The sequence below is a fragment of the Vespa velutina genome, chromosome 17, assembly GCF_912470025.1.
Source record: "Vespa velutina chromosome 17, iVesVel2.1, whole genome shotgun sequence".
Taxonomy (NCBI): Eukaryota; Metazoa; Arthropoda; class Insecta; order Hymenoptera; family Vespidae; genus Vespa; species Vespa velutina.
The window spans coordinates 1,540,739-1,550,575 of NC_062204.1; the positions used below are offsets into that span (position 1 = coordinate 1,540,739).

At 27.9% G+C, this 9,837-nt stretch overlaps 2 protein-coding genes across 3 annotated transcripts; one reads left to right on the forward strand and one right to left on the reverse strand.

Moving 5' to 3' along the window:
* Positions 1-1,128: 1,128 nt before the first annotated feature.
* LOC124955051 (striatin-4) lies at positions 1,129-6,255 on the forward strand. 2 transcript variants are annotated; one of them, XM_047508896.1, is made up of 11 exons: positions 1,129-1,928; positions 2,644-2,747; positions 2,895-3,083; positions 3,203-3,380; positions 3,620-3,781; positions 3,958-4,060; positions 4,169-4,290; positions 4,499-4,677; positions 4,776-5,113; positions 5,233-5,544; positions 5,656-6,255. In XM_047508896.1, exons 1-11 carry the CDS (start codon positions 1,662-1,664, stop codon positions 5,823-5,825), a joined length of 2,124 nt encoding a protein of 707 aa, XP_047364852.1. In that variant the 5' UTR covers positions 1,129-1,661; the 3' UTR covers positions 5,826-6,255. The 2 variants fall into 2 exon arrangements, with proteins under 2 accessions (XP_047364852.1, XP_047364851.1); XM_047508895.1 differs by having other exon boundaries at positions 1,132-1,928; positions 3,203-3,386.
* A 406-nt stretch (positions 6,256-6,661) lies between these two features.
* LOC124955002 (tetratricopeptide repeat protein 19 homolog, mitochondrial) lies at positions 6,662-9,049 on the reverse strand. Its single transcript, XM_047508763.1, has 4 exons — positions 8,356-9,049; positions 8,012-8,274; positions 7,626-7,933; positions 6,662-7,546 (listed from the first exon to the last, which is right to left on the reverse strand). Exons 1-4 carry the CDS (start codon positions 8,665-8,667, stop codon positions 7,353-7,355), a joined length of 1,077 nt encoding a protein of 358 aa, XP_047364719.1. The 5' UTR covers positions 8,668-9,049; the 3' UTR covers positions 6,662-7,352.
* Between the last annotated feature and the right edge of the window lie 788 nt (positions 9,050-9,837).

Consider the following 9,837-nt stretch of genomic DNA (forward strand, 5'->3'; position numbering starts at 1 on the left):
CATTAAAAATTCGATGAGCTATAATATTTTAATTTATTATAAATTGATTCTCTTTAATTTTGAAATATCAAAAAAGAATAGAATATTAATTGTTCAGTTATAAATGATATCTTGTATGAATCTCTTGTACTGTCAGTTACACTTTCAGGCAGAACAACTATATTTTTTCAAAGTTGTACCATAAACTGTTACACCCATTCTATAACAAAATTATACTACTGCCGCGATTTCCAAATTTGTAATAATATGCTGCAAAGGACAGTCATGAACGCGCTACAGTTGTTCAGTAAAAACGATATTAATAAATGTCGCATAAATTACTTTGTTCTATTATAATCACTTAGGTGAACTGTTTGTAAGAACACATGAGCTTGTTTTCAGTTCAAAAACCTAATTATTATTTGTATATTAGATACGAAGAAAAAAGAAGAAAAAAGAAAACAAAAAGAAAAATTAAATATAACATAATGATGTTATCAATTTACAATTTATCATTTATTACAGATAAAAGAAATAAAAAATTGTGTATAATCTTTTACTACTTGACTTGTAATAACCAAGTACCTAATATAAATAACAGATAATAATCATCAATCAAATATTAAACAGTATTTTCGCGTTTAATAATCAAATAATGATAAACTTATTTGTTTAGTAACTTACTCGTATACACGCGCGCGCGTGTATATGTATATATGTATGTATATATGTATGTGTATGTTAAAATTGGCGGTGAATGTAAATGATAACGCGCGATAACAAATAGAGCGCGACATGCGCATGCGTGCGCACTGTTGCACCCGCGAACTTCATTAACTTCCGAATACTTCGGAAATTTTCATCCTCGTTATGCTTCTCTTCGCTCTATCTCTCTTCCTCTAGTTTTCAATATACATATATATATATATATCTGATGTGTGTGTATATATATATGTGTATATATATATATATATATATATATATTTATCTTTCTTTACGATCAAGGCAAACGACGTGAAGTATTGAACATATATTTCAATTGGTTGGTCAATGGCACGTTCGTGAAATCTTTGAACCAATCAGAACATCCTTTCTCATGTAATTCATTTGAATCGGTGATTGGCTGAAAGCTTAGCTGCATGTCACTTGTGATCATTCTTCTCGTCGAGAGAAAGAGAGAGAGAGAGAGAGAGAGAGAGTACGCACCCATGTTTTCCAAGTGATGTGCATACACGGATCTCTCACGGTGAAAACCGCGCGGCTCATCAACACGGAAATACATAAATAGATAAATAGAAGAGACTACCTTGAAAAATAATTATTACCAATGTCGATACGATTAAATCATCAAACGACAAAGTGCGCAATGTTTTATTCGTGAACGTGAATAAAACAAAAGAAGAAAGAATAGAAGAGTAGAGAAGTATTAGAAGTATAAGAAGAGATAGAGAGAAAGAGAGAGAGAGAGAGAGAGACAGATTGAGAGAGAGACAGAGAGAGAGGGAGAGGAAAGAGAGAGAGATCGCTATAATTTGGCCGCACATCGGCTGCTGCCTTCACCGCCGCATGCGTAATAATTACTTCTTATTCTCAAACTCGATCGAAACATATTATCCGACCGAAGAGCACTCTTTGGGCTCTAGAGGAAAGAGGAGATGCTGTAATGGCTGCCGTTTCATGAAATGAAGGTACCCAGCCAGTTTTGTGGTTCCACGATGGAGGAGAACTCCAGTTCTGCGTCGCAAAATCACAACGGTCAATTATCTGGTAGTGCTAACGTTTCGCTCACTAATAATAAGCATCAAGGCAATGACAATGGCAGTAATGGTGATGCCAAAGATCAGAGACCACAATACTCCATGCCTGGTATTCTGCATTTCATTCAACACGAATGGGCTCGTTTTGAACTCGAAAGATCACAGTGGGAACTTGACAGAGCTGAGTTTCAGGTAAACGTTTCTTGATTTATTTCAATGAGAAATTGTCATTGACATACTATTTACTATACTATTACGAATTTAGTATCACTTCACATGTCATATGACAGGACATAAAGAAGTATAGTACACAAAGATCCGCTATAGTATAACTCTTTTCGAATTTTTTTATAATTTTGATATATTCTTTTTTTCTATTTTCTTGGAAAGTGAAATTTTTTAAACAATTTTTTTCTGTAATATTTTTGTTACCTCTTTGTACTTAAGGAAGTAAAAAACTTTGTAATGATGTACAAATCTTGGAATGAAATAATATTTATCAATATTTCTAGAGTTTGTATTTTTAATTTTCATTTATTCTCATATATACCGCACGTGAGACTCATTAACTTGGGCTTAATGAGATATTAGAAAGATTAAGGAAGATTTTAATGAGCAGAGATAAAGGAAGATAGAAACAGAGAAAGATAGATAGAGAAAGAGAAAGAGACAGAGACAGAAAGGGATGTATAGAAAAGAAATAATAGGGGGCTGGAAAGGGAGTAAAAGTCTTTGAAGCTATAAAAGTTTATATCAAAGCAGTATAAAAATAACTATAGAAAGTTACTTGATAGATAAGAATAATTAACACACAAGTGTTATTGTTGATTACTTGAGATGAAACAAAAGATATTATGTATTTTATTAACAATAGTAACATGCTTATTCAATTAATATTTTTTTATAGGCTAGGATAGCTTTTTTACAAGGCGAAAGAAAAGGACAGGAAAATTTGAAAAATGACCTAGTAAGGAGAATAAAAATGTTGGAATATGCATTAAAGCAAGAGCGGTAAGTTAATCAAATTAAACTATGTTAAATAAAAGATTTTTTTATATCTACCTTTTTATATAAGTTTCGATAGTATTTTCCATATGAATGAAATCAATATACTTTTGTTTATTTTAATACTAATATAAAATAATGTTATATATTTAGAGCAAGGTATCACAAATTAAAATATGGAACTGACTTGGTCATCCAAGGAGATGTCAAGCCACCTCTATATGAAGAGGGTAGTACTTGCACTAGTACGGAAGGAGGTGGCGGTGGAGGTGGAGATGGAGAAGCACCATTTACGTCTGTTAGCAACATTAGCTGGAAACAGGGTCGTCAATTATTGAGGCAGTAAGTATAATTTTCTACATTGATAAGTATATAAATATCAAACAAAACAAATGTTATATTCCTAATATGATAAGCATAGTACAATTTTGATTAAATATTATAAATCAATTATATTACAGATATTTACAAGAAATTGGTTATACTGACACGATAATAGATGTAAGATCAAACAGAGTACGATCTCTTCTTGGTTTAAATAATAATACGGACTCTGATGATATGAACACACCAGCTCTAAATGGAAATGAGTCATCTGTTAAAGCAAAAAATAATACGCGAAGAACTCCAGGAAAAAAGGTAGAGGTAAATAGCATTATATGTGTTAACTCACACTGTTGTCCTAAATTATTATTCCATCAGGTATCGTTGTACATCAAGTTAATATTTACTACAGTATATTCTTAAAATAAAAGTTTTTGTTAGACGCGTTCTTCTACACAAACTTTTCTTTAAATTCTGGCAAGTTTACAGACATTTATTTTTACATGTCTTGCAGTTAATATTAAACATAATTGATTTCCCTTTTGAAATTACAGCAACAACCCTCTTCAATAGCAGAAGCAATGATATTAGATACAGAAGCAGCTGTTATGGCAAGTTTTGAGTTTTTACCACAAACAGATATGGATATGGAAGAAGGTGAAGGAGATGTAGAAGATGAAATGTATGACACAAATATAGAATCTAAGTCAAATAAGGTAATATCAAATTATTATTTTTTATTTTTATTTTTTATTTTTTATTTTTTATTTTTTATTTTTTATTTTTTATTTTATTTTTTTTTTTTTTCTAATTTAGCATTTTTTTGTAGCAAATATTTTACTTTTATAAAAGATTATAGATAGGTATTATATAAAATTTTTTTTATTTTCAGGCATCATTTGTTATAACAGAAGATGTAGATGCTGAAGCAGAAGAAGTATTAAATCAACTAAATTTACTTACTCAAACTGAAGAATCGCCACCACCAGGCTGGAGTTAGTACTATTAAAATTTATTATAATTTTTTTTTTTTTTTGTTATAAACGAAAAAGGCTAATTGAAAGATCTTAATTTATTTTTGCTATTTTATTCTATATATACAGACGCATTACCTAGAGGTTTGCAAACAGATCCAAGGCGTCCCACTGAAGAAGGCGATTCTACCTTGGAATTGGGAGAGTTAGAGCAGTTGTGTGTAAACAATGAAGCAGAAGTATCATACGATGTAAGTTATAACATTTAAATTACTTGTTTTTTCACATGAACTTTTGAAATTGTTACATTTATTGCATAAGTAAGATATTTGAATTATCAAAAGTTATAGAGGAAGGACTCATATGTAAGTTCACATATTTTAATGTGATCAATTAGATTATGTAATAATAGAATAATTTCATTAGTTATGTTACTATTATAATCTTTTTTACATGCAGATGGTAACAACTACAAAAGAAACATTTCGAAAGACATGGAATGCAAAGTATACATTGCGCTCTCACTTTGATGCTGTTAGAGCACTCGTCTTCCATCCTACAGATCCTGTCCTTATAACCGCAAGTGATGACCATACATTAAAGCTGTGGAATTTACACAAAACTGTACCAGCCAAAAAGTATGTTAAATATATATTAACTAAATCATAGTGTAAATAAATTGTAAATACATTTTTAAAGGAATATTACAGAATGATAATTTTTCTATTATTTTTAGGTCAGCTTCACTAGACGTAGAGCCATTATATACCTTCAGATCCCATACAGGTCCTGTTCTTTGTTTAGCTATGGATAGCACTGGAAGTCGTTGCTATAGTGGTGGTTTAGATGGTATGATTCATTGTTGGACACTTCCATCTGCAAATATAGATCCATATGATTCGTACGATCCAAGTGTCCTTAGCCAAACTTTAACTGGGCATACGGATGCTATCTGGGGCTTAAGTATGTATCAGCCTCGTTCACAGTTATTATCTATCAGTGCTGATGGAACAGTGAAACTCTGGAGTCCTCAGAGCAAAGTACCACTTCTTAACACTTATACCTCTGAACAAGGTCCGTAATTCAAATATGTTAATAATATATTATATATTTACAAATATGTTAATAATATATTACATACACTTTATTTTTCTAGATAGTTTCAATATATTTATAATTTTAATTATTTATAGATGGGATACCAACATCTGTTGATTTTATACGAGACGAACCGCACAAATTAGTCGTGGCATATGAAGGAGCTTGTGTGTTGTTTGATTCTGAGACTGATGCTGTTATAGCTCGACTAGAAGCCAATGAAACAAAAGGTGTAAATCGTGTTGTGGCTCATCCAACTTTACCACTAGTTGTAGCAGCACACGAAGATCGACATATTCGATTTTATGATCATCGTTCTGCAACTCTTGCTCATGCTATGGTTGCACATCTAGATGCAGTTACTAGTCTTGCTGTGGATCCTCATGGTCTTTATTTACTTTCAGGAAGTAAGTTGCTAACTTCCATTGTTTTCTAATGTAAAAACACAATAATATTTTGAATACATAAATATTATTTCTTCTTTTTTTTTTTTTTTTTTTTTTTTCTTTTTTTTTTAGGTCATGACTGCAGTATAAGATTGTGGAACATGGATAATAAGACTTGTGTTCAAGAAATAACTGCGCATCGGAAGAAATTTGATGAAAGTATTTTAGACGTTGCGTTCCACCCATCAAGACCATTTATCGCAAGTGCAGGAGCTGATGCTCTTGCTAAAGTATTTGTTTGAAGTGTAAATCAAGATATACATTTCTACTACTGAGCAATTTTTGTACTCATTATTTTAGATAGTTTTGCTCGTATGTATTACACGTTCAATTTTGTTGTAGCATTTATCACTTTACCATTGAAACACCTGTTTAAAAGAGAGAAAAAAAAAAGAAAAACTGAAGTCAAAACGTAGGCTGTCGTGTTATAAAATAAATTCAACATGTCACCACCTTTTATCTAAAACAATAATTTTACATATACATACTGCTTATTGATACGATTTTCAGTAAGTAGATAATACAACAATTTGGGTTAGTGGAAAGGGGTCTATCTGTAGAATATTAGTTGATATAGTCCTGATAATTAGAGGATAAAAGCCCCTTACCCAAAATCCAGGAAGCACACTGCCGCGGTAGCGTAATATTTATCCCTATGTTAACTATTTATTACCGATATCACAGTTACTGTTGCACAGGTACTGGAGATTAATATAATAATTGATGAAGCTGTTCTTATAAACATGCAGCAACATTAATCTCCCGTTACATATTTTTTGTGCTACCTTACATATTCAATTCATTAAGGTCAGCATATGTTAACAACTACAGAAAGAATAATAATAAAAATAATAATAAAAATAATTAGAAGAAGAATAATAAGAATAATAAGAATAATAAGAATAATAATAATAATATTAATAATAATCATAATATTAATAATAATAGTAATAATAATATTAATATGATACTGATAATAATAATAATAATAATAATAATAATAATAATAATAATAGAAATACTTTTAAGATAACTATAATATGATAGATATAATATTAATAACAATAAATTATAATTGTGTGTTTCTCTGTAATATATTGTATTTAAAAATAGACCTCTGTGTAACGTATTATAATTAACATTTTTTATTGAAATTTTTCATTCCGTCATTTTATCATTTGCAATCCTTACAAATAAATTATGTATCTCCCGAGTTGCATGCAATAAACAGAATGAAGAATTAATTGTACGAAGCGTATTCAGGTACTTTTATATATTATTCAACTACATTGATAGATTAAGTAATATTGACAAATTTGTAGAATTGTTAGATTAAAAATTGTACCTCAAATATTTAATTAGATATAGATATTTTTAAATATTATACGAGAAATTAACAGAATTTCTTTGCGACATATTGTATTTAAATATATACAAATTATAGAAATTAAAATTGTAAAGTAGAAAAATATTTTACTTTAACTTTTGTTGTATTTTTCTGATTGTGGAATAATTAAGATATTCAAACGTTACTTTCTTTCACACACATTTTAGATTATATTATATAATGATTAAAAGTAAGTCTAATAAATATTATAGTTACAAAGATAGAATAGAACATTTAATCTAACACTAATAGAATTAAAGTTCTCTTGGATAAACATAATAATTGTTTCTATTTTTCATTATTTACATCGTTGTCCTTGTACAAATTTTATATAACTTTTATAAGATAACATTGATTTCTTTTAAAATAATATTAATTATAATCACATTAATTTCTTTATATCGTCAAGACATTTATTAGCTTCTATTAGAGATTTCTCATCCTCTCTATTTTTAGCTATTTTTCGACCTTCATTGCAAGCTTTCTTTGCTTCAAAATATAAACCTTTTTTTAAATAGACATCTCCTAAATTAATATGAACTGAACCTAAATGAACCATATCTGGCAATGATTTCCCTAGAAGAATTAAATTAATATTATAATCCTTTAATTAAAATAAGTAAACCTACACATGCTCATATGTTCAATAATTTACCTATTTGTATAGCAGTAGTTAGATATTCAATTGCTTTATCATATTCTTCCATTTTGCAACTTACAGTCCCTAAATAATTAAGTAGATTCACTGTTTGCTCGTGCTCTGTACCATTTACTTTAATACACAAGTTATAAGATTGTTCAAAGTATTCATGAGCATTTGTATATTTTCCTTGAGAAAAAAGCATTTGTGCATACCAATCATAAGTCATAGCCAATAATATTAATATATTTTCATCCTCAGGATTATTATCTACATGAATTTGTACATTTTTCAAACAAAATTTATAACCAGTCTCAGCTTTTCTGTAAAAATTTTTTATTCGTTCCGTAACAAAATTGAATATTTTTCAAATGTTAGTCAAATCAAAAGAACATGCTTACTCTATATCTCCTATTTGCTCATATATATTTGCTAACTTTAAACTAATATGTATGACTTTCAAATCATCTTGTGTCACGCCATTGGATAATAATCTTTCCAAAACCAACAAAAATAGAGTTTCTGCTTTTTTCAATTGTTTAGTCTCAAATGCAACATTAGCCATCAAATCATAAATGTAAGTAATAGCATTCTGATTTTGTAAAGCCTGAGCTTGTCTCAAAGCAATATGTAACATTTGTTCTGCCTTTTTAAATTCGTTTCTCTACAAGAAAAATAAAAATATTATTAAAAGTATAATATGATGATGTTATATGTATCAATACATTATTTTATTATATTTAACCTGCATTGATAATATTGAGCGTTTAATTGTCATAATAAGTTCTGAAATTTCTTCATCTTCTTCATTAAGTTTAAAAAAACCAAAAAATAGACTACTTAAAAGAAAATGATAATGAGTTATGTTAACATTCTTATTATTGTTATTATAACTTCTATTCCTTGATTCATATAAATATTTGAAATTTTTAATAGGAAGACTATAAGTAAATATTGGTATATTAGTTCTTAAATTATTATTTAATTTTATATGCTTTCCCACCAGTCGCGACGCATTAAGAATCATTTGTCTATAATATATTGCCATTGCTAACATTTACACAAACTCTTTCATTATTGCAATTATATAAGATCTGTTTACATTTCAAAAGTAATTTTCGTTTGTCATAATCAATAACACCTAGCTTTCTTTATTATTATTAAATAACCATTTGTATAAAATTAGTATGATATTGACATTCGTAAATCATTAGTAATAATAAAACAATGTTATTAGCAAATTTAATAACTTTTTATAATTAATGAATTATGCAATAATATTATTTATATTATTCTTCTATAATTGTGTCTTTAATTTACTACAAAATATTTTATTATTTAGAATATTGCACATTATTAAAGAATCATTTGACTGACTTGAAATCGAAGACGTATAATTATTGTACTTATCAGTTATTATAATACAGTATACATTCGGATCAACAGGTATTGCGCATGCGCGTATGAATTTGTATTTACTCTCACGGTATTGGTTTATTTGGACATACTTTATTTCAGATTGGACAAATAGAAATTTCTTGCTTCATTTATAATTTAATAAATCAATAAATAAATTTTGCTAATAAATTATATAAACATAAACAAGTACACATATACAAACATATATATATATATACATATATATATTTAGAAATTAATATATTTTGTTAGTTTATTATTTGAATTAATTTTATATGTCTATTATGCGTAAAAGATTTCTTACTTTTTTATCATTTTACTCTAAAATAAATGTTAATCGATTAAAAGTAATCAACCATTGTCAAACACTACATTCCGATTCATATTCATAAGAATAGATAATTTTTAGGTTATATAAAAAAAAAATATGCAAATTTGATCTAAATTTCGATCTACAAAAATTTTTTTTATGAATCACACAATCAAACAAGATAAATAAGATTATGCGATTTAATTTAGTAGAACGTATAATATTTACATCGTTCTTATCACAAAAGAAGAATCTTTTATCGACGTAGATTTCTTTTTTATCAAAGTAATAATAATAATAATAATAATAATAAATCGTTATTAATATACATATATATGCATATCGTTATCATATTTTTATTAATAGACTTAAAATTGTATAATAATCAATTAACCAATAGAAAAAAATCTTATCTTAGATCGATTGCAATATCATTATTACTGTATTGGATTGATCTGTTCAAGAATTTTTTTTTGAATGAAGATTAATCTGAAGAAT

What these genes read in the sequence shown, in the direction of transcription:
- LOC124955002 (XM_047508763.1), bottom strand. Translation starts at nt 8,667, where the DNA reads ATGTTAGCAATGGCAATATATTATAGACAAATGATTCTTAATGCGTCG. An exon ending in GCTCAATATTATCAATGCAG is followed by an intron (nt 8,275 to 8,355) that starts GTTAAATATAAT and finishes TTTTTCTTGTAG; the next exon opens with AGAAACGAATTTAAAAAGGC. An exon ending in GAGCAAATAGGAGATATAGA is followed by an intron (nt 7,934 to 8,011) that starts GTAAGCATGTTC and finishes AAATTTTTACAG; the next exon opens with AAAAGCTGAGACTGGTTATA.
- LOC124955051 (XM_047508895.1), top strand. Translation starts at nt 1,662, where the DNA reads ATGAAGGTACCCAGCCAGTTTTGTGGTTCCACGATGGAGGAGAACTCC. An exon ending in TATGCATTAAAGCAAGAGCG is followed by an intron (nt 2,748 to 2,894) that starts GTAAGTTAATCA and finishes TTATATATTTAG; the next exon opens with AGCAAGGTATCACAAATTAA. An exon ending in AAGCAGAAGTATCATACGAT is followed by an intron (nt 4,291 to 4,498) that starts GTAAGTTATAAC and finishes TTTTACATGCAG; the next exon opens with ATGGTAACAACTACAAAAGA.